Source organism: Caretta caretta, chromosome 7 (genome assembly GCF_965140235.1).
Source record: "Caretta caretta isolate rCarCar2 chromosome 7, rCarCar1.hap1, whole genome shotgun sequence".
Classification (NCBI taxonomy): domain Eukaryota; kingdom Metazoa; phylum Chordata; order Testudines; family Cheloniidae; genus Caretta; species Caretta caretta.
Genome location: NC_134212.1, coordinates 38,344,940 through 38,368,797, shown reverse-complemented (window position 1 = coordinate 38,368,797; position 23,858 = coordinate 38,344,940). Strand labels below are relative to the sequence as shown.

Here is a 23,858-nt window from a genome sequence, read left to right as displayed (position 1 = left end):
TTGTTGGTGATTCTGCCTGTCTGCCTTTTCCTCGCAAGTCAGTGGCTCTATACCCCCTGTGTTTGAAATTCAAGTGCTGAAATTCAAGAATTAACTAGAAAAAATGCAAGATAATACAGGAGAATAGTCCAAAACATACACATTTAATGGGAGGAAGAAACCTATGATGTAGTGATGGTGAAAGAGAGGGTGTGAGAATGGCCAGCAAATTAGACATGAGTTTGCAATAGAGCATGGAATCAAACAAGGCCAGAAAATGCAAATATGGGTTACACACAGAAGACAATGGTCTCCTTGGCTACAGCTCTAGTGAAACCACATTTGGAATATCTTATTCAGGCAGGCATCTTATTATCAGAAAAATATTGACAACTTGGAAGGCATTCAGAGTAGAGCAACAAAACTGGGTAGCAGGCAGGAGGAGCAGATTTATGAGGAAAGATTAAAACAGCTGAACACATATTGTTTAGCCAAGTGCAATAAAGACACAATACTCTGCAGCTACACTAAGGAAATAGAGTTCATTAGCAGACAAAACAAAACAAAAAAAAAAGGAATACAACAAGGCCTAATAGGATAAATTAGGAAAGAGAGAAAATGGGAGTTGAATTAAGTAAGAAAAATAAATTCCTGACAGAGCTCTCTCTACCCTGTTGAATATAATTTCCCAAGGGAAGTTGTGGAAGCCTCATCACTTGGAATATTTAAAACTATACTGAACAATAAACTAGTGCTAAAGAAAGAAATCCTGCATGGACAGGAGGAGTGCTGGGCAGAGACGGGCTCCATCTTACAAAGAGAGGGAAGAGCATCTTTGCGAGCAGGCTGGCTAACCTAGTGAGGAGGGCTTTAAACTAGGTTCACTGGGGGAAGGAGACCAAAGCCCTGAGGTAAGTGGGAAAGCGGGATACCGGGAGGAAGCACAGGTAGGAACGTCTGTGAGGGGAGGGCTCCTGCCTCATACTGAGAATGAGGGGCGATCAGCAGGTTATCTCAAGTGCTTATATACGAATGCACAAAGCCTTGGAAACAAGCAGGGAGAACTGGAGGTCCTGGTGATGTCAAGGAATTATGACGTGATTGGAATAACAGAGACTTGGTGGGATAACTCACATGACTGGAGTACTGTCATGGATGGTTATAAACTGTTCAGGAAGGACAGGCAGGGCAGAAAAGGTGGGGGAGTAGCACTGTATGTAAGGGAGCAGTATGACTGCTCAGAGCTCCGGTACGAAACTGCAGAAAAACCTGAGTGTCTCTGGACTACGTTTAGAAGTGTGAGCAACAAGAGTGATGTAGTGGTGGGAGTCTGCTATAAACCACCGGACCAGGGGGATGAGGTGGATGAGGCTTTCTTCTGGCAACTCGCAGAAGCTACTAGATCGCATGCCCTGGTTCTCATGGGTGACTTTAATTTTCCTGATATCTGCTGGGAGAGCAATACAGCGGTGCATAGATAATCCAGGAAGTTTTTGGAAAGCGTAGGGGACAATTTCCTGGTGCAAGTGCTAGAGGAGCCAACGGGGGGGGGGGAGCTTTTCTTGACCTGCTGCTCACAAACCGGGAAGAATTAGTGGGGGAAGCAAAAGTGGATGGGAATCTGGGAGGCAGTGACCATGAGTTGGTTGAGTTCAGGATCCTGACACAGGGAAGAAAGGTAAGCAGCAGGATACGGACCCTGGACTTCAGGAAAGCAGACTTCGACTCCCTCAGGGAACGGATGGGTAGGATCCCCTGGGGGACTAACATGAAGGGAAAAGGAGTCCAGGAGAGCTGGCTGTATTTCAAGGAATCCCTGTTGAGGTTACAGGGACAAACCATCCCGATATGTCGAAAGAATAGTAAATATGGCAGGCGACCAGCTTGGCTTAACGGTGAAATCCTAGCGGATCTTAAACATAAAAAAGACGCTTACAAGAAGTGGAAGGTTGGACATATGACCAGGGAAGAGTATAAAAATATTGCTCGGGCATGTAGGAATGAAATCAGGAGGGCCAAATTGCACCTGGAGCTGCAGCTAGCGAGAGATGTTAAGAGTAACAAGAAGGGTTTCTTCAGGTATGTTGGCAACAAGAAGAAAGCCAAGGAAAGTGTGGGCCCCTTAATGAATGAGGGAGGCAACCTAGTGACAGAGGATGTGGAAAAAGCTAATGTACTCAATGCTTTTTTTGCCTCTGTCTTCACTAACAAGGTCAGCTCCCAGACTGCTGCGCTGGGCATCACAACATGGGGAGTAGATGGCCAGCCCTCTGTGGAGAAAGAGGTGGTTAGGGACTATTTAGAAAAGCTGGACGAGCACAAGTCCACGGGGCCAGATGCGCTGCATCCGAGAGTGCTAAAGGAGTTGGCGGCTGTGATTGCAGAGCCATTGGCCATTATCTTTGAAAACTTGTGGCGAACGGGGGAAGTCCCGGATGACTGGAAAAAGGCTAATGTAGTGCCAATCTTTAAAAAAGGGAAGGAGGAGAATCCTGGGAACTACAGGCCAGTCAGCCTCACCTCAGTCCCCGGAAAAATCATGGAGCAGGTCCTCAAAGAATCAATCCTGAAGCACTTACATGAGAGGAAAGTGATCAGGCACAGTCAGCATGGATTCACCAAGGGAAGGTCATGCCTGGCTAATCTAATAGCCTTCTATGATGAGATTACTGGTTCTGTGGATGAAGGGAAAGCAGTGGATGTATTGTTTCTTGACTTTAGCACGGTCTCCCACAGTGTTCTTGTCAGCAAGTTAAAGAAATATGGGCTGGATGAATGCACTATAAAGTGGGTAGAAAGTTGGCTAGATTGTCGGGCTCAACGGGTAGTGATCAATGGCTCCATGTCTAGTTGGCAGCCGGTGTCAAGTGGAGTGCCCCAGGGGTCGGTCCTGGGGCCGTTTTGTTCAATATCTTCATAAGTGATCTGGAGGATGGTGTGGATTGCACTCTCAGCAAATTTGCGGATGATACTAAACTGTGAGGAGTGTTAGATACGCTGGAGGGCAGGGATAGGATACAGAGGGACCTAGACAAATTGGAGGATTGGGCCAAAAGAAATCTGATGAGGTTCAATAAGGATAACTGCAGTGTCCTGCACTTAGGACAGAAGAACCCAGTGCACCGCTACAGACTAGGGACCGAATGGCTAGGCAGCAGCTCTGCGGAAAAGGACCTAGGGGTGACAGTGGACGAGAAGCTGGATATGAGTCAGCAGTGTGCCCTTGTTGCCAAGAAGGCCAATGACATTTTCGGATGTATAAGTAGGGGCATAGCGAGCAGATCGAGGGACGTGATCCCCCTCTATTCGACATTGGTGAGGCCTCATCTGGAGTACTGTGTCCAGTTTTGGGCCCCACACTACAAGAAGGATGTGGATAAATTGGAGAGAGTCCAGCGAAGGGCAACAAAAATGATTAGGTGTCTGGAACATGAGTTATGAGGAGAGGCTGAGGGAACTGGGATTGTTTAGTCTGCGGAAGAGAAGAATGAGGGGGGATTTGATAGCTGCTTTCAACTACCTGAGAGGTGGTTCCAGAGAGGATGGTTCTAGACTATTCTCAGTGGTAGAAGAGGACAGGACAAGGAGTAATGGTCTCAAGTTGCAGTGGGGGAGGTTTAGGTTGGATATTAGGAAAAACTTTTTAACTGGGAGGGTGGTGAAACACTGGAATGCGTTACCTAGGGAGGTGGTAGAATCTCCTTCCTTCAAAGTTTTTAAGGTCAGGCTTGACAAAGCCCTGGCTGGGATGATTTAATTGGGGATTGGTCCTGCTTTGAGCAGGGGGTTGGGATGACCTCCTGAGGTCCCTTCCAACCCTGATATTCTATGATTCTATGACAGGGAAATGTACTAGAAGCTATTTAATACAATTAAATCTACCCCAGCAGTTGTACAGCTGCCTAGGCAGGAGAATCCTCTCTGGACAAGTGTCTGCTCTGTCCCTATTCAGTTCTTCAGCCACCACCTGGATTTGGGGGACATGATCAGCCATCCCCTGGCATGCTAAGGGATGTGAACAATGCCAGACCCCACCCTTTCCTGGAGATCAGTACAACCATTCTAATCACTTTGGGGAGGAGTGCAGTGTGGTTATAGAAACATAGGTCTGGAAGGAATCTCAAGATGACATCGGTAAGGCAGCTTAAGTATATGATGAGTGGGAGCTTCAGTTTTTTCATAGTTTTTCACAGGGCACCTCTTCTCTGCTCCTACTCATAGAAATGGAAAAGACCTTATTTTTTCCATCCTTCTGCCAGTGGAGGATTGTTTCCTACAGCAATTTACTAGTGCTCCATTGAGTCTAGTTTTAAGTGTCCCAAGTGGTGGGGCTTTCACCCCTTCCCTTGGAAGACTATTACACAACCTAATATAATCAGATAAATCAGAGATGGAAAAGACCGGTTAGAATGATAGATTTATCATTGTGATACGTTATGGTTTTGTATGTTGTCTGGAATGAGCAATCATGAAATAATACCCACTGGGACCATGGTCTTTCCATGGAACTTAGTTTTCTTGCCAGTAATGCTATTTCCATATGTTCAGATGTACAAGGTTGGTGTAAGGAGAGCTGAGACAGTGATTATAGGTTATACACATGAAGGGAAGAACAAGGCATATTTTATTGGGGGAGCCATCCAGATGCAAAGGAATCTTGACCACGGTTGGATAACAGTAAGCAGTAAAGAAGCTGTCCTAAAAGCCATGTCCCTGACAAATGAAGCACATGCCCCCTTCCCCCCCCCCCCCAAAAAAAAGTCAAGGGTGTGTTTCTCTGATACCGTGTGGAAAGATGCTAGTGTTTTTTATGTGAAACTTTTTCTCCTCAAAAGGCTAGGATATGACCCAGAATGGGGAGGTGAAGTTAGTCATGTCACACACAGAAGTTAAGAAAATAATGTTACTTGTGTTATTAACAAGAAATTTCACTGAGTGTTTCCATGAGGTGTCAAACCACATGGTAAATCACTGGAAAGAATAACCTGTATGTCTTTGGCATTATGTGCTTTCAATTGAATAGGGCCTTTTTTCCCCCCCTGAATCGGTGATTAATAACTGCCCTGACTGAACTGTGAGCTATGGGATCTGTTAAAATAATCCATGTTACTCAGTACAGAGCCAGTAGTCTAGAAGACTGGTGATAGACATCATCAGTCTAATCAGTTCTGTCTCAATAGGTTAAAACTCTTGCATAAGCCAGTATAAATGTCATTTCTGGAAAAGGTGTCCTAGCACTTACATTATAGTAGTCAACTGTCTTTTAAAAAGCCATTCTTGTATTAAGTTGTTTTTGATAGTGTTAGAAATTCATAAGGGTTTGAGAGTAATGTAAAATGCTGAATGGATTAGATGTTCAAACAGTAATGACATAATGTGACCAGAAAAAGGGAAAATAGCATCTTTTAAATTAAAGAAAAGGAGTACTTGTGGCACCTTAGAGACTAACCAATTTATTTGAGCATGAGCTTTCGTAGCTCACGGAAGCTCATGCTCAAATAAATTGGTTAGTCTCTAAGGTGCCACAAGTACTCCTTTTCTTTTTGCGAATACAGACTAACACAGCTGTTACTCTGAAACCTTTTAAATTAAAGTAGACCTTAGAAGCTTCTGTGTTATATTTGGTGTCCAAACGTCTTTAAAGACTTGGCATTAATTAATATCAGTATAAGTAAGTCATATTGAAGACTTTTTGTCTATTGCAGTAGTGCTGAAGTTCTGATCAAAAATAAACTACAGCATAATGTATTGACAATCGTGATTATTATCCTATTGTATTTGTGTTATATGTTGAAAATATAACCATACTAGCATTGTAGTTATTCCATATGATAAGCTTCATTAACCAAACTATCATATCATGAACTGATCCAAAGCCCACTGAGGTCAAGAGAGAGACTCACATTGATTTCAATGGGCTTTGTAACAGGCCCATATAACTAAATGACTGTGCACATCTTATTGGACATTTTCCTTTGATACCAGTTCCTTTCAGCTTCAGCACATTTTCAAAGCACTACACAACATAACACCATAAAACACAATTATACAGTGAGCATTTGTAAAAGAAGTGATTTTCTTTAAAATTTTCTCGATTGCAAGTCCATCTTAAGTGATCACTCTCCTTACAGTGTGCATGATAAACATCCATTTTTTCATGTTCTGTGTGTATATAAATCTCCTTACTGTATTTTCCACTGAACGCATCTGATGAAGTGAGCTGTAGCTCACGAAAGCTTATGCTCAGATAAATTGGTTAGTCTCTAAGGTGCCACAAGTACTCCTTTTCTTTCTTAGAATATTTTTCAGGAGATCACAATACAGAAGTGATCTGGAAATGAACTGGTTGAATTCTAGGCAAAAATAAAATATAAGCATTAATCCAGGAACTAATTCTTCATCTTACCACAATCAGTGTGAAAATAACAGAAATTACCACCTGTTTCATTCTCGATACCCTAACACAGTGGTGTGCAAACTTTTCCAGTTGCGCCCCCCCTTACCATTAACAGAATCTATACATGCCCACGCTCCATTTCTGTACAGTCAAGGCTTCCACAGCAGTGGAGCTTGGGCTAGGGGAGCAGCTGGGGTTAGCGGTAGAGCTGGTCTGGGGGCAAAGACAGAATGAGGGCAAAGCTGAGCTGGGGGTGGAGTGGGGTTGGGGGTGGAATGGGACTGGGGACATACCTGGCTTGGAGGCAGAGCTGAGCCTGGAGGTGGAGCTGGTCTGGAGGTGAAGCAGGGCTGGAAGCATGGCGCTCCTTCCCCTTCTCCCTTCCCCTGTGGGAGCTAGCTCAAGCACTGCTGCACACCCCCTCCCATCTCCCACAAACATTCCTCTGGTTTGGGGACCACTGCCCTAACATGTTCTTTGTATTGTGCTTTATGTGCTTACATTGACTGTGTAAACTGCATCGTAATGAACAGGATTAGACCAGATTTCATATAACAAAGCTGGAGATGTTAGGTTGCACAACATAAGTGAAATATTCTATCTTTAAAGACTTAGATTTAAATGTATTAGACTGTGTATAAAAACCTTCGTTCATTGTATAGTTCAATACTTTTCCACCTAAAGATTAAGAAGCATATTCTACGTAGAACTATAGCAGTATAGAGGCTGCTGAAAGCTCTTAAATGCATATAGTACTGTTGGTAAGCCAGATTTTTGAAATCTGCAGTGTAAATCTGATTGCAGCATCTTACTTAAAGTACACTTATGTTCTAGATGGTGCTAATGTTCTAACTAATGCACTAACTTTTGTCTAATTAAATTGATGCTGCACTCCATTGTATACACTGTTCTTCCCATTGAACGTGGTCATCATGTTATCCAAATGGCAAAAGTGACACTCAGAACATTAATGATCCATTCTGAAGTCAGACCACATATGTGTGTTGATACTGTAGTGACATGAAATGTGAATTACACATCTTAGATCAAATGGAACAGGAGCATTGTGAAAGTTGTTCTTATTCACACATGCTCACACTGAAGTGAGTAAGACTCCTCATATGAGCAAGGGCTTGCTGGACTGCGTCCCATATTTGTACTGAATGCAGGGTTTTGGCTTTAGTGAGCCTAGTGTGTGTTTGCTGTGCATTGTGCTGCCATTTCAAATAGTCAAGATTGAGGCACTGAAACATTACTATGTGTCATCAGATGGTTCTATTGTTGACCCTGTTGTTAGTTGTGTTTTAAAAGAATGCGTAAGCAGGTAGATCTTGAAGAAATGCTTATTGTTACCTGTGGTGTAATTCTTCTTTGATGCTGAAATATATTATAGCTTCTTCCTGCTAAATCTCTTTCAAAGTCATTTTAAAGGGTAGCTACTGCCTAGAGGTTATACCCCGATAACTACACAAAACATGGTGCCAAAAAACAATAGATGGGTGATTTCTGATGATTTTTACTTCGCAGGGGTGAGTTTAATTTTGTTGAGTGTTTTAAATTCAACTTGCTAGATGAAAAGGTAGTGTCCATAACACTCACAAAAATATGTATTAATGTTGGCTTTGGATAAATATTCCTCTGCCAGTAAATAATATTAAGCAAATTTATTCTTAAGACATAAGAAGGTGTTGAAATGAAACAAAGAACTGTGTGTGTGGTGGGGGGTGGGGAAGAGAATGTGTGCATGCTTGCTAGAAAATACTTATTTCCAGGTCTTCAGCACACCTTTCAGAACCTATCATTTCAGGGGAGCAGCGTGTTCCAGTGGACAGGGACTCGGGATACATAGATTTTATTCCTGATTGCCATGGATCTTGGGCAAATCACTTAACTTCCAGGTGCTAAGACTCATAGACTTTAAGGCCTGAAGGGACCATCATGATCATCTAGTCTGACCTTCTGCACATCGCAGGCCACAGAACCTCACCCACCCACTCCTGAAATAGACCCATAACTCTGGCTGAGTTACTGAAGTCCTCAAATCATGGTTTAAAGACTTCAAGTTACAGAGAATCCACCATTTACACTAGTTTAAACCTGCAAGTGACCCAAGCACCATGCTGTAGAGAAAGGCCGAAAAACTCCAGGGTCTCTGGCAATCTGACGTCATGAAAATTCCTTCCCGACCCCAAACATAGCAGTCTGTTGAAACCCTGAACATTTTGGCAAGATCCAACAGACAGACACCAGGAAAGAATTGTCTATAGTATCTTAGAGCCCTCCCCATCTAGTGGCCCATCACTGGCCTTTGGGGATATTTGCTCCTAGTAGTCACAGATTGGATATATACCATTGTAGACTTCATCTTACCATCCCCTCTATATCAAGCTCAGTCTTGAAGCCAGTTAGGGTTTTTGCCCCCACTGCTCCCCTTGGAAGGCTGTTCCAGATCTTAACTCTTCTGATGGTTAGAAACCTTCAAGCCTAAAATTGTTGATCGCCGTTGATATCCATTTGTTCTGGTGTCAACGCTGAGGCTTAACTTAACTCCTCTCCCTTCCTGGTATTTATCCTTCTGATGTATTTATAGAGAGCAGTCATAATTCCCCGCAGCCTTCGTTTGGTTAGGCTAAACAAGCCAAGCTCTTTGAGTCTTCTCTCATAAAGTAGGTTTTCCATTCCTCTGATCATCCTAGTAGCCCTTTTGTGCACCTGTTCCAGTTTGAATTCATCTTTCTTAAAAATGGGAGACCAGAATTGCATATAGTATTCCATATGAAGTCTCATCAGTGCCTTGTATAATGATACTCACACTTCCTACTAGAAATACTTCAGATCCTAGGATCACATTGGCAGCCCATAGTCATCCTATTATCAACCAGTACATCCAGGTCTTTCTCATCCTCTGTCACTTCCAATTGATATGTCTCTAGCTTACAGGAAAAATTCTTATGGTTGGTCTCTAAGTATATGACCTTGCATTTTGCACTATTAAATTTCATCCCATTTCTGTTACTCCAATTTTCAAAGTCATTCAGATCTTCTTGTATGATATTCTGGTTCTCCTCTATATTGGCAATACCTTCCAACTTTGTGTCATCTGCAATTTTACTAGCACATTTCCACTTTTTGTGCCAAAGTCATTGGTCCCAAGACTGATCCTTGAGGAACACCACTAGTAACCTCCTTCCAGTCTGACAGTTCACCTTCAGTGTGACCATTGTAGTCTCACCTTTAACCAATTCTTTATTCACCTTTCAATTCTCATATTAATCCCCATCTTCTCCAGTTTAGCTAATAATTTCCCATGTGGAACTGTATCAAATGTGTTACTGAAATCCAGGTAGATTAGATCTACTGCATTTCCTTTGTCTAAAAAATCAGTTATCTTCTCAAAGAAAGAGATCAGTTTGGTCTGGCACTATCTACCTTTTATAAAACCATGCTGTATTTGATCCCAGTTACTGTTTACCTCAATGTTTTTTACTGCTTTCTCTTTCAAAATTTGTTCTAAGACTTTGCATACAATTGAGGTTAAGCTAACAGTCATGTAGTTTACTGGATCAGTTTTTTTTCCCTTTCTTTAAAATAGATACTATATAAGCAATCCTCCCATCAGAGGGTATGACCCTGAGTTTACAGATTCATAAAAAACCTGTGGTATTGGGCTTACCATTTCATGTTCCAGTTCTTTTAATATTCTTGGATGGAGATTATCCAGGCCCTGCAGTTTAGTCCCCTTAAGATGTTTGAGTTTAACTTCTACCTCGGATGAGGTAATTTCTACTTCCATATCCCCATTTCCATTAGCCGCCCTGCCACTACCCCTTAGCTCCTCAGTACCTTTATTAAAAATTCAGGCAGAGTATTTGTTTAGGTGCTGGGCCATGCCTAGATTATCTTTAATCTCCACCCCCATCTCAGTGCTTTGCGAGCCCACTGCTTCTTTCCCTGTTTTTTTTTTTATTTATATGGCTATAGAACATTTTACTATTGGTTTTAATTTCCCTTGCAGGTCCAACTCCGGTTGGCTTTTGGCAATTCTCTCTTTTTCCCTAAACTTTCTGACCTCTAAGAGGTAGCTTTCCTTGCTGATCCATCCCATCTTCCATTCCTTGAAGCCTTTCTGCTTTCTCTTAATCACCTGTTTGAGATGACTGCTCATCCAGCTTGGTCTGCAATCCTCACCTTTCAATTTTTTTCCCTTGCGTTGGATGCAGGCTTAAGATAGTTTCTGCAGCTTTGACTTAAAGTAATTCCAAGTTTCCTCCACAGTCGATCCTTGAGTTCTGCAGTCCAGTCCATTTCCCTGCTAATTCTCTTAATTATTTTAAGTTTGTCCTTTTGAAATCAAGGACCCTACTTGCAGATCTGTTTTTGTTTATCTTTCCATTTACAGGATTAAGCCCTTACACTGTAAATGTTCAGGACAGGGGCCATGTCTTCCTCTATGATCTGTGCAGTGCTCTGCAGTTGTTGGTACTAAACAAATAACATACGCCAGACAAAAACGAGAAAAGCTAACCACAGTTCTGTGTTTTGGAAACTACCTCACCACTGTTTTTTCTCATACATATTTTTTCTAAGTGACCTCTACTCTAGGTTTATAAGTATTGAAATGTAATGTAAAAAATGAGATTAGTCAGCAAAACTGTAACTAAAAAGAATGTGTATAGAGTTAGCACAAGTTAATAAAGAAGCACAGAAAGGATGCACTGGAGTCCCTAACAGCATTAGGTGGTTTTATTATTTATTACTATTAATATTATTTCATTTGTATTATTTTAGCACCCAGGTGCCCCAGATGTGGACAAGACCCTATTGCACTAGGCACTGTACCATCACAGAACAAAAAGAGCTCATGTCCCAGAGAGCTTACAGTCTAAGACAAGAAACAACAAATAGATACAGACAGACCAGTGCAGGAGAGTATAAGGAAGCAATGAGATATTAGTGGTCAGCAAGATAGAAGAGGGTCACATTTTCTGAAGCATTCAACATTGCCTTAACTTTCCCCCACTGAAGTCAACGGCCAGTGTCTTCATTTGGGGTCAGAAGTAGTCCAACAATGAGGACTTCGGAAAATCTCCCTCTAATTACCATTTATATCATTTTAAGCCTCATTTCTGCTTTGCACACATGTGTAACTTCATGCACTAGAGTGGACTCCAAGGGACTACTCACATGCACAATGTTAAGTTTGAGCATAAAGTTTGCAGGACTAGGTCCCTGGACTATATTTTTTATAGTTATACTTATGTCCAATGATCTATTGTTTTCTATGCGGAATAGATGTTAAAATATAGAGTTCAGATTTCAGAGTAACAGCCGTGTTACTCTGTATTCGCAAAAAGAAAAGGAGTACTTGTAGCACCTTAGAGACTAACCAATTTATTTGAGCATGAGCTTAGCTCACGAAAGCTCATGCTCAAATAAATTGGTTAAAATATAGAGTATGTCTATCCAAGACCTCTGCGACTTGTACTTCAGTCTTAAATAGTTTTAAAATCTGAACATTGATGATAGGTGCAACCTTCTCATTCATCATTGTGTAACAATTGCATTAATTAGGTAATATAAGGGTTGGAGTGGTGACTTGCAGTTACTGGAGGTTGGACTATTGTCCAACTTGGCTTGCAAAACTGACTCAGGAAAATACATGTATCTTCATATTGTCCATTTCTCCCCCCAGAAGGGAACCCTGCTATTCTTCTGTTTAATCAATACCTTAGTTTGGGTTTGTAATCAGGGCCAGTTTTCATGCTTTCTTGCTCTATAGGGGATGCTTTGTGATATGATAAGGTGCTATAGAAATGTATATTCTTGTTTTCATAATTTGAGGGTCCAATGTAATGTCCCTGTGTTAAAAGGAAAACATTGCAGGGCTTTGTTATTTATCCAGGTGGTGTTCGCAGTGGTGGTGTTGTAGTCATGTTGGTCCCAGCATATATGAGAGTTAAGGTAGGTGAGGTAATATATTTTATTGGACCAACTTCTGTTGGTGAGAGAGTCAAGCTTTTGAGCATACGTAGAGCTCACCTGAAGAAGAGCTCTGTGTGAGCTTGAAAAATTGTCTCTTTCATGAACCGAAGTTGGTCTGATAAAAGATGTTACCTTACCCACCTTCTCTCCCTTATTTATTCAGCATATTTTAAAATTTTCACTACTTCATTTATTGCTGTTGCCAAAGCTGCATAGCTAGTACTGAGTTCACATTCAGCTGCATCTCTGACAACTATATTGCAGAGTTGTGTGATTTTAAATAAGTGAGATTTTACCCAGAGTATGAAATGTGTAAATATTTTTGCTCATTTTCAGAAGATCCTGTATGTAAGTGCTGATGCTGACAACTTCAGTAGAGGACATTAGTATTAATACCTGTCCATTTCCTGTACATTACGTTCTGGCAAGCAACTGTTTATACAGTGAATTTAATAGAGAAAGAAAAAAGTATCCATCATTCTTCTCCCCTCCACACTTGCGCATTACACTATCAACACTGAGTTGTTATTTTTTACTTTCTTCTGATGCAGTATGTTTTGTTAATCTGACAGCTAACAATACTCTCTTAAAAAAAATACCCGGTTTAGAAATCCTAGCCTTGGTCTCACCTGATTTTCCACGGAAATGTGTCAGTAGCTGAGATGGAGAGATTCACACTCTGCCAAAAGTGATAAGACTGTGGGAATTTCCAACTGTACTTAAGCGAAACTTTGTAAATAGACCACCACCACCATAGTATGAGCTAATTCTTTCCACCCCCTTTTTTTACTACAAGAACATAAATTTAATAATTGTCTTAAGAAATGTGCAGTCATGTCATTTATGAAGGTTGCTGGGAATAATTAAGGTAGGGTGGTACTGCATTTTCTGTGATTTGAGGGGTAGTTAAATTTGAATTAGGTCCTAGTGCACAGTCAATAAACACATTAAAAATTGCCCAGTGTTTAGTCATCTGATACTAGGGATCCATGACCATAATGTATGTTTTGGTGAGATTCAGAGCAGACTCTCTCAGTAAAATGTCGAGAGCGCGTATGTATGACACATTGCAGTTTTTAATGCTACTATGGAATTAAGTCACTTTAAGTATTTCCAGTTCCATCATGTTTAACATTTGTTGTCAGGCTCCAGATGGCATCACTTTGCACTTACTATTACTGTTTATTTTCAAAGCTGAAGTCATTTGTTGAAATGTGAATCATGCCAGAGATCAGTTGTTTAATGATTGCCTCATCCAAAGGATGTTTAAAAAGAAAAGATGAATCTAATGGACAGTATTTAACCTAAATTGAGATGTAGTACATTTGCCAATATATAAAATAGATCCCAGTCATCTAGAGAAATAAATGACTCCTGCTGTTTCTTTGAAAGATGAACTTTAAAAAAAAACGATTTTACAAACTTTTAGTTCCATTTCCTCAGCCATGGAATTAATCAGTTCTTGGCATTTGTTAGAGAAAACAATGTGAGACTGGAGATATCTTTAAATGGTCTTTTGAAACTTATTCATAAAGCTGAATCGTGTTATAAACTTATATTTCAGTATGCCAAAAGGCAGACTTGTTGTAACATTAATTTCTGGAACCAACGTAGTTCTATTTAAATTAAAATCATTTTACACTGTATCACATATCATGTATACCTCATCCATGACTGAACAGAACCCCTTCCTGCTCCTAATGAAATCAACAGGAGTTTTGCAATTGGAGTCTGTGGAGCAGGAATAGGCTGTTAGCATTTTATAAAAGCTAAGTCCCTAATTTTCTAATGGGAACCTGTCTGGACAATTAAGCTACACACTGTTGTACACCTAAGATCTTTTTCTGAGGAGCTGTGCACCTGTGGCTATGCTCTGCATCTTTTGAAAATCAGGCCTTCTGTTCCAATATGTACCTGTTATAGTTTTTTTCCAGGACTTATGGGTTCCTTGGATTTGCTGTCATCTTCTGGACGATACAGTACATTAAGACAACCTGAGTTTGCTTTGCTACTGTGGCGAAGTTTCAGAGAATAATTGGGGCAAGGTTAATTAATTAGCTGCTTGCTATACAAAATCCATTTCTTAATTGTTTTTTCTCAGTAAGAAAGATTTTAGTGTAATAAGTGTTGTTGTGGCAGGTGTCAGTTAAACAATTTGTCCCAAGTTCTTTTTTTTATTGTGAAAGCAAGTTTTGACTCTTGGGAAGACATTCTGTGGTGGTGTGGTGGGTTATGTAGTGGGAACTGCTTGAGCAGCAGAAGAGTTTGATCTATGTTTAGAGTCAGTTCTTGAGGCAGAGTTGTTCCTTGAGAGTCAGGGGATCAGTGTTGAACTGAGATGCCTATAAGAAGTCATTGCTATTTGATCATCTTATTTCAAGACTTGTATATGTGTATAAATAAAGCAAATAACATTTGGAATATACCCAGACTCTGCCTTTCTGATTTCTCCTCCACTAGAAACTAACCTGCAAGGCCCTAGACAACTGCTCCCACTCAGCAGAGGGGCAACACTGGTATCAAACCAGACACTGATGTAGGAAGAAGGAGGAACAGTATTATAGTGTTGGTATATGCCTTTGGTTTTCTTACTTTAAGAGCTATGAATATGAAATTCTAATTGGAATCCAAGGCATAAAGTTTTTAAAATAACTACATAGGCTATTTAAGAAATAAAATTAACAGTCTTTGTAAGAGAAGACTGTTTAGGATGCCAATTTGAAGTAAAATCCTCCTCCAAAAATATCTTCCCAAAAAAAGCAAAGCTAAGTAGATAAACAACAAATACAGAGGAACACATTGTCAAAATGTGTTAGTCCTATTTTGTCTCTAGTGGAATATAAATATATTTGAGGTAGGGTAGGTTGATGTGATAGTGTTGTAAATTGGTCACCCAGATGTTCATTGAGTGCCACATCTAGGGTCATCACTGAAAGTTCATTTAAAAGGCAGATCACAACTCTTTGACATTTTGAGCAGGATTTTGCAGAGTTTGTCATAGAATAGGCTTCTGAGTAAACTGAGAACATACAGATTGACATGATTCATTGTAGGGCCCTTGTTTGCATAAAAGTAAATGGGATTTTGCCATTGTCTTTAATGGAAGCAGGATCACATCTTGTTGTCAGTAACCATTTTATTATTATAATATATATGGATTAAATTGTGTTATAACAACAACATTAGGGATACCTCTTGTGGTGGAAGCAAACTGATTTTTCTATGTACCATGATGGAAAGAAAGAGAGGAGGTGGCTGGTGTGAGAATATGGGTATGTAAAATAGACCAATGTGTAATAATCTGTTATGAATATATATTTATAATATACAGAAAATCATTTGAAAACTAAACCTGGCTACTGACTATTGTTACATGTCCTTTCTCAAGTACACTAATTTGCATGTATTACTGTACATAACTTAGTGACATTTTTCTTTTTCCAGGGTCAAGTGCTTTCGTGGGAAAAAGGTCCATGGGGAATATGACATCAAAGTTGAACAGGTAACTAAACTATTTACTCTAGATGTTACAAATATTTATTTATCATTTTCTATATAGTCCCTTGAAAATTGAGAGTGTGTAAGTGGGTTAAATAGCATGTGAATTTGCTAGCTCTTCTTTTATGGAATTTCTTAAGCAATGCCAAAAGCTTCATGAAAATTTTGCTACTGTTAAATTTTGTTGTGAATTATGAATGTGGCAAGAACAAACTTATTTAATTGGAGGGGTACTTTGGGGGGGGCCTTAAGTGCCCACCCCCCATTAACTGTTCTAATGTCCTTGTGGTGGTGACATGGCACATTATAGTCCAGCGTCATGATTCTGGTCCCTTCATTGCTGTGCCTGATCATCCCAACCCTTTCTAAGGCCCTGGGATGCAGCCTCAGGAGACTGCAATAAAAATTTCAAGTATTCATTTTCATTTTAATGCAGCTCTTACTAGAGTATCATCATAGCTTTGCATAGTGGTAAAAATATGAAATGATCAGAAGGGTTAGCTACAGACAACTGATTTCCCAAAGGATGAGTGAGACTGAATGTTGGCTTTTTCTGGTTCACGCTATTGCTGTCTTAATTTTAAAATGTACATGTACCCCAGTGCAGTTTTAGCACTTCTAAAATATGGGGTAAAGCCATATATATCTGCAGAGCCTTAGAAGATTTATACAGATTTCACTTGAATTGGATTTCTGAAAAGGGCAATAAACACATTCTTTGCATGCTTTCAGTGACTGTATATAAAAGGGACTGTAGCCATGAATCTTTTCCATATTTTGTTGTCACATAAAAGGGATTGTTTTGTCTCTGGAATCTTTTGAATAGGGCCCTGAGAGAACAAAATATCACGAGCCAGGTTCTCAGCTAATGTAAATCCAACATAGCTCTACTGACTTGAATGTAACCACATTGCTTTATGCCAGCTGAGGATCTGATCCACATTTTTAACTCAGAAGCATGGAAAGTCTTGTGGGGATCTGCAGGAGTGTTGTTGGGGTTAGGGAAAAAGGAAGCATATTATCTGGACCTAAAATATAGTTCAGATATACATCCAATCCTGTAGTTCAAGTCACACAAGCATTACCCGTGTGGAGTAAGGTTGCCAACTTTCTGATTGCAGAATACCGAACACCCTTGCCCTGCCTGGCCCCCCACTCACTCCATCTCCCCTCCGTCCGTCACCTGCTCTCCCCTACCCTCACTCACTTGCTCATTTTCACCGGACTGGGACAGGGGGTTGGGGTGCAGGAGAGGGTGAGGGTGACGGCTCTGGATGGGGGTGAGGTTTGGGGGTACATGAGGGGGCTCTGAGCTTGGGGGTGAGGCTGTGGGGATCCTCTTGGCACAGAGTCTGTTGCAGAGTCGGGACCTGCTTTTTGTGGATGGGACAGTGAAAGTTTGAGGAATTTTTTGTTTTTGTGGACCCTACTAATCCCATGGTAACAGAAGTTTTCTACTGTGCAATTAACCTGAGTCACTGACACCATTTTAATATTTTATAGTTAGTAACTGCCAGCAGTGCATTATCAGCATGTTGGACTTCCTGAACATCATAATGCAGGTAGAGGGTTCAGACACTGAGCAAACAGCATACTGTGGAAATGCAGGACTTGGAAACTGCAAGAAAATTGTAGACTTCTCCCTGTATTGGCACTGGAGCACACAAGTTCATGGAGGGCCCAGAGAAAATGTAGTCTAACAAAAAGATAGATGGGGTACAGTCTCAATCCCCATCGCCACTGAGTGCTGAGCAGGAGGTGGTTCTCAGTGTCACATTTGCCTTACTACTTGCTGCATTTGTTACACACAGTTATACACAGAAATTGGAGGGCATGTTGCACCTTACGGACAAACTCCGGTGAGATGAGAATCCTGTTCACAGTTGTTCTGAATATTAGAGCACTTTCCTGTACTGTGAAATCTTTTTCCTTCTTTCCAAAATAGATGTCAAGAATTTGGCCCAGTGTCCACTGGAGCACTTAAGCCCAGTCATTGTATAGAAAAATAAACCTACAGCCTTTCTAGCACTTGTCAAATTTTTAATTCAATGGCAAAACACATGATTAGGATACTTTGAGGAAGCAAGCCACTGGAATTGGTCGTTTTAACCTGATTAATGAATCAGAAAGATTAGAAGCAAGTATCAAATTAAACATATTCTGAATTATTGTTTCTATAACAGCCTCAGTTCTTAGATGTTATCATAAACATACAGCTAAGGGTAGCATAAAATCCTTCCTTTACCTGTAAAGGGTTAAGAAGCTCAAATAACCTGGTTGGCACCTGACCAAAAGGACCAATAAGGGGAGAAGATACTTTCAAATCTGTGGGGGAAAGTTTTTTGTTTTTTTTTTTCTTTGTGTTCTCTCTGGGTCAGTAAGGAACCAGGGCAGGGAAAATACATCTACTAAAGCTATGTCTGAATTAACCATCTAAGATTACAAATTGTAAGTAATAGGAAGGAAACGTGTTAGATTATTTTTTGTTGTAGCTTGTGAATTTTCCCTAGGCTAAGAGGGAGGTTAATTCCTGGTGTTGTTTTTTTTTTTTTTTTTTGGTAACTTTAAAGTTTTGCCTAGAGGGGAATCCTCTGTGTTTTGAATCTGATTACCCTGTAAAATTACCTTCCATCCTGATTTTACAGAGGTCCTTGTTTTACATTTTCTTTATAATAAAGTTCTGCTTTTAAGAACCTGGTTGGTTTTTAGTGTCCTAAAAACCCAAGGGGCTGGTCTGTGCTCACCTTGTTTACCTATTTGGTTGGTATATTATTTTCAAGCCTCCCCAGGAAAGGGGGCGAAGGGGGGATATTTTAGGGAAACAGGAACTCCAAGTGGTCCTTTTCCTGAATCTTTGTCTAACTCGCTTGGTGGTGGCAGCAGTACCCATCTAAGGACAAGGAAGGATTTGTGCATTGGGGAAATTTTTAACCTAAGCTGGTTAATGCGGGTCCCCACATCTGTACCCTAGAGTTCAGAGTGGGGAGGGAATCCTGACAGATGTATATTCATAACTTCCGACATTGCCATTGTAAAGTGTGTATGTTATCAATTTAATTTAAAAACTATGTGCCAAGGGCTTCATCCAGCAAGGTCCAGAGCATTCTGGCCCCTATCCATCAGAGCTCTTAAGCGTGTGTTTAGATTCAATGGGCTAGTCACATGCTTAAAGTTAGGCACATGCTTAAGTGCTTTGATGGATTGGGTCAGATTAGTCAGCACTTTGCATGGCCAAGCTCTGAGGCTCTTACACAGGGTTTACTCAGGCAAACTTCCATTGACTCCAGTTTTCAGTGAGCCTTCTGATGCTTTCTGTATTGGTATCTGGGACAGCAAAGATGCCTTCATTTATCGAACCAAAACATTATAGCTGGGGGCATTTCCATTATTCTGCTGGTCAGTGTTATAATAAAGAGCTGTGGGAGTCTATGTAGATGAAAGACACGACATATATGAAAAACATCCTGTCCTTTTATTTCAAATAACTGAGGGATCACAGTGTCACTTTACTCACGAACAGTATGGAATTGAATTATTGTCCTTGTAAATGTCACATTTCTAGTGTGCGAAAATATCTTTCTAAGAGAAATTCTGCATTTGTGAATCATGACTGTATAGTGTTGTGCATAGGATACTTGATGTGGAACCTCTTTAGAAGAAGAATAAATGCACATAATACAGAAAAAGTGTGTATATGTAGGGACATTGATACACATGCTGTAAGCAGGTGCTCTGTTTACGTATGGTATTTGCCTCTAATTCATAGTTTGGTTATATGGTTTCTGGACAACATAGGCTATAACTTTAAGTAGTCTCTCTATTAATTTTCCACTGAAATACCACACAGAGCAAAAATAAATATCAACCTTTGATACAGAGATGAAGAAGGAAATATGCTCATCCTGTGTATGAGCCCCAGATAGGCCCTTACCATGGATATATTCATGCTGTAGCCCATTTTTTCTTTTAATATGTTAGAACTGTGGCAAACTTGTGGTGATGTGAATATGCCTGACTTTTTTAGGTGAAAAGTATTTGTTTTCAATACTAGTTATGCTTCATGCACAACATTGGCAATTAAACGCTAATGTTTAAAATAAAGAGAAGGAAGTTAGTTAAAATATGGGTAAAATAAAAGCAGGTTGACTTATCTGAGTCTTTTTTCATAGGCACAATTTTCAGAGATCAACTTGATAGCCCATGCTGAGGGCAGTTATGCCGTAGACATCCAAGCATTCCGTAATGGCACCAAAGTTGTCAGGTAAGTTTGAAAAACAAAATAAACAAACAAAAGAACACCTGAATAAAGCATAAGAAGGTGTAACCCTTGAAGGGAAGAATTAACTGGAATTCCTTACTAAAATGCTTGAGTAAGAGGAGATACTTTTCTCTGTAGCTGTACTTGCCCACATGTGGTATCCCCACTACAAGGAATTCTGATTCATGAGACAGGCCTCAAATTCTCTGCAGTCAACATCAAGAAAGAAAGCAACCTGGCAGTGTGACGAAACCCAGTTGTGGCACTTGTGTGTGAGCAAGTATAACAGCGAGCTGACAAAGGATCTCTTCAGTAAATTGTTACCATTGTTATGGGTGTGGCAACCTAATGGAATTGCCAGGATAGTGTAGAACTAGGACTACTTAGCACTGAAAACTTTAACTTGTTTCTAGTTTTCTTTAAACATTCCTTCTTGTCCCCATAGATTAATTATTAGATTTGTTGACACTATACTGAAGTGAATTTCACATTGGGCCCAGTGCAGGATCAGGACCTAAATGAAAACAGATCATCTGTTGTAATATGTGCATGGCAGTGTACCTGTATAAATATTTTCTTTGTGTTTTGAAGATGATTGAAACATCACTGATCAGTCACAAGTACTATATTATTGTGAATTTTTCCCTGTGGAGTTTGAAAAGTGTCATAAAGAAAAAATGGTTTTCCATGCTGAAATCTAGTATAAAATCCCCACTTACCCCTGGAGCAAACTTTTTCAATTGGAAGGCTATTTGGGGCTGGAACTGTCATCTTGTGTGTCTGAAAAGCTCTTATCCTGCCGCAGGAACTACTGCATTGAAAATAATAATGATTGTTTTACTATGTTTATCCTTTTTAATTTTATTAAAACATATAACTATGTTTCTGCTTACATCCTTTGTCATAAATAAGTGAAAAATCATGCAACTCCTGTGGCAGTCTTTTGGTTAACTATATCTCACCCTTTTTTTAAACTCCACTGTCTGAAGCCTATTAAATATTTGGACCGGTGTAGATCATTTAGAATCATAGAACCATAGGGTTAGAAGGGCCAGGGCCGGGCCATATAATCTAACCCTCTGCCAAAATGCAGGATTTGTGGTGTCTAAACCATCCAAGACAGATGGCTATCCAGACTCTTTTTGAAAACCTCCAATGAAGGAGCTTCCGTGACTTCCCTAGGCCGTCTGTTCTATTGTCCTACTGTGCTTGCAGTTAGGAAGTTTTTTTTTCTGAGATTGAATCTAAATCTGTTATGCTGTAGTTTGAACCCATTGCTTCTTGTCCTGTCCTCTGTGGCAAGAGAGAGAAATTTGTCTCCATCTTTTTTATAGCAGCCTATAGGAATGCAGAGGTACACGGAAGTGTGTTCTTCAAATGTTCAGCTGACAAGAAACCTCGTTTAAGCCACTTTTTAGTGTATGGGCCAGATAACAGGATGTGCACCATGTCCCTTTGTTTGCCCTAAGTCAATCTCTTAGAAGGAGGACACAGGAAGAGCTCCACTTTCAGGGTGAAACAGTGGCCCATTGAAGTCAATGGTAAAAATTCCCATTGACTTCAGTGGAGCAAGGACTTCACTTGTAATATATACAATGAGATTTAATAGCAGTTTTTGATTTCTGAATATTCAGATGAGAAAACTTATGTTTTGGTAGTACTTGCTAATGTGATTCAAAGGGAACTTTTAGCATAGCTTTGCAGAGCAAAATGTCACTTTCTGGACAAAATCATACGTTATTATGTATTTTCCCAAGAAAGAAACTTTCCATTTTGTAGTGTTTACTAGGAAGATTTTTTTAAATATGCAAAAGCTGCCTTTCATTTTCACAAAAAAGGGAAAAAAATGCTGGAAAAAATGGAAAAAACATTTGTCACAAAACATTGAGATTTTGGGGTTTGGGAGGCTTTGTGTCAGTGGTGAGTTTTGTGCACACACCTCTATATATGTATATGCAGTCATGTGTAGACTTTCTGTCCAGTATCAATTACAGAACTGTAACTCACTCTCTTTATTCTGATCAGAATGCACCAACTCCTTACATTCCTTCCTCTAAATTTCATGCACCAGTCTTCAACTGAGAGGATGTGCGGTGGAGGGGAGACTTAGGCAGGGCTGGCTCCAGGCACCTGCTTTCCAAGCAGGTGCCTGGGGCAGCATTGAGAATGGGGCGGCGGTCTGTGTCCCACGGTGGCAATTCGGCGGCAGCCCCGCTGCTCTTCCGGGCGCTGCGACAATTCGGAGCCGCCCCTGGATTTAGGTCAGTTCCATCTAGGGTCAGTTCAGAGAGCTTACATTTTAAATGGGCACTTCCTATCTTTTTCCTTTGTCTAAGTGCACAGTACACTCTGAGATGATGTGTAATCCCTCAATGGTCTTCCCCTTTTTGTAAGATCAAGGTGCAGACTCTCCCTTGCCCTGGGTGGTCTGCAAAAATAAAGGAGGAGGATCAGTAATCCTTCAAGTGTTTTTACCCATTCTGTGCCAGTAAATTGAATTTCTTTACACGACACACACTTCAGTGCACTTGACATTCCCCACTGAAACCTAGATCACACGTTCTCAGAACTACCCTATAAATACCCTAAGGATCACTTGATAAAAACAAGCATTAACTTGCCAGTTTGTAGTCCAGTCTACAATGCCATTTCATCTAACTACTAATCTTTGTAATGTTGCTCCAGACAAATTATGCCGTATACTTGGAAAACAGTGCAAGTGTCCAGCTGCGTTCAGGCTGGGAATATCGAATCTTCTTAAGAGATTTGAATATGCAGTTGCCATTGATTTTTAGCAAGAATCAGGGGTTCAAATCCTTTAAATAGTTTTGAAAAATGAAGCCCTAGGATATTGCCTGCATTTATTATGGGCATGCTTTTGTAGCATAAAAAGTTGTAATTATAGTTGAGTACTTGATTTACTGTCAGCTTCGTGGAACTTTTTTTCCACTTTCTGATTCTAAAGCTAATGAACACCATCCAATTCACAATATACTTTGATGCCCCACAACTCTCTTCACCCTGCACCCTGGTATTATAATATTGCTCACCATAGATTAATTGCTTCAAGCTAGTCACTGATTTGTCTAGACATGAAATTGAATGTGGTTGGGAATCTGTCGCTAGCGTGTCACAGGAACTTATTCTAAGGAATATTATGATTCTAAACTAAATATTATGATTCTACGTCTTCTGCTTCCCTTCACCTGGCATTGCAAGTACCTAAATTTCAAGGTTTCAGTTGCTTAATTTACTAAAGAGTAGTGATGAGTGTAAGATTTTGTTGTGTTTAGTTTTGGATAAACAGCCAGAAACTCAGATGCTTACCTGAACCATCAGAACTAGGAGCAGACTAGGGATGTAAATATTGTTTAAAAAATTAACTGTTTAAACAATTTAAAAATATTTCATTTAAATGGTTAACCAATTAAAGGGTTGGCCAGCACGGCTGGGGCTGGGGCTGGGGCCAGGGCCAATCCAGCAGGGGCCAGTTGGGGCTAGGGCCGGTGTGGCTGGCTGGCAGTTAACAGTTGGGGTGGGTTAACCGGTAAGAGTAATGCTTATCGGTTAACATTTTACATCCCTAGAGCAGACCCAAACCAAAGCCAATGAATCTAAATACTTTGGGGTGTATGAAATCAGAACCCCCATCAATATCTGAATTATGCCAATAGCCCTTATCTTGATAATGGACCAAGCCAAAACCCAGATTCAGATATCACCAATCTCTAAAAGACCTGATTC

The 23,858-nt window shown here is 40.3% G+C and overlaps 1 protein-coding gene across 4 annotated transcripts in view; it reads left to right on the top strand.

Moving 5' to 3' along the window:
- Positions 1-23,858, top strand: part of SYN2 (synapsin II) — a 418,695-nt gene that overhangs the window by 198,258 nt on the left and 196,579 nt on the right. For all 4 annotated transcript variants that reach the window (XM_048857162.2, XM_048857163.2, XM_048857165.2 and 1 more), the window contains exons 2-3: positions 15,803-15,860; positions 20,026-20,117. In XM_048857162.2, the coding sequence (XP_048713119.1) occupies positions 15,803-15,860; positions 20,026-20,117 (150 nt within the window). The remainder of the gene's footprint in view (positions 1-15,802; positions 15,861-20,025; positions 20,118-23,858) is intronic.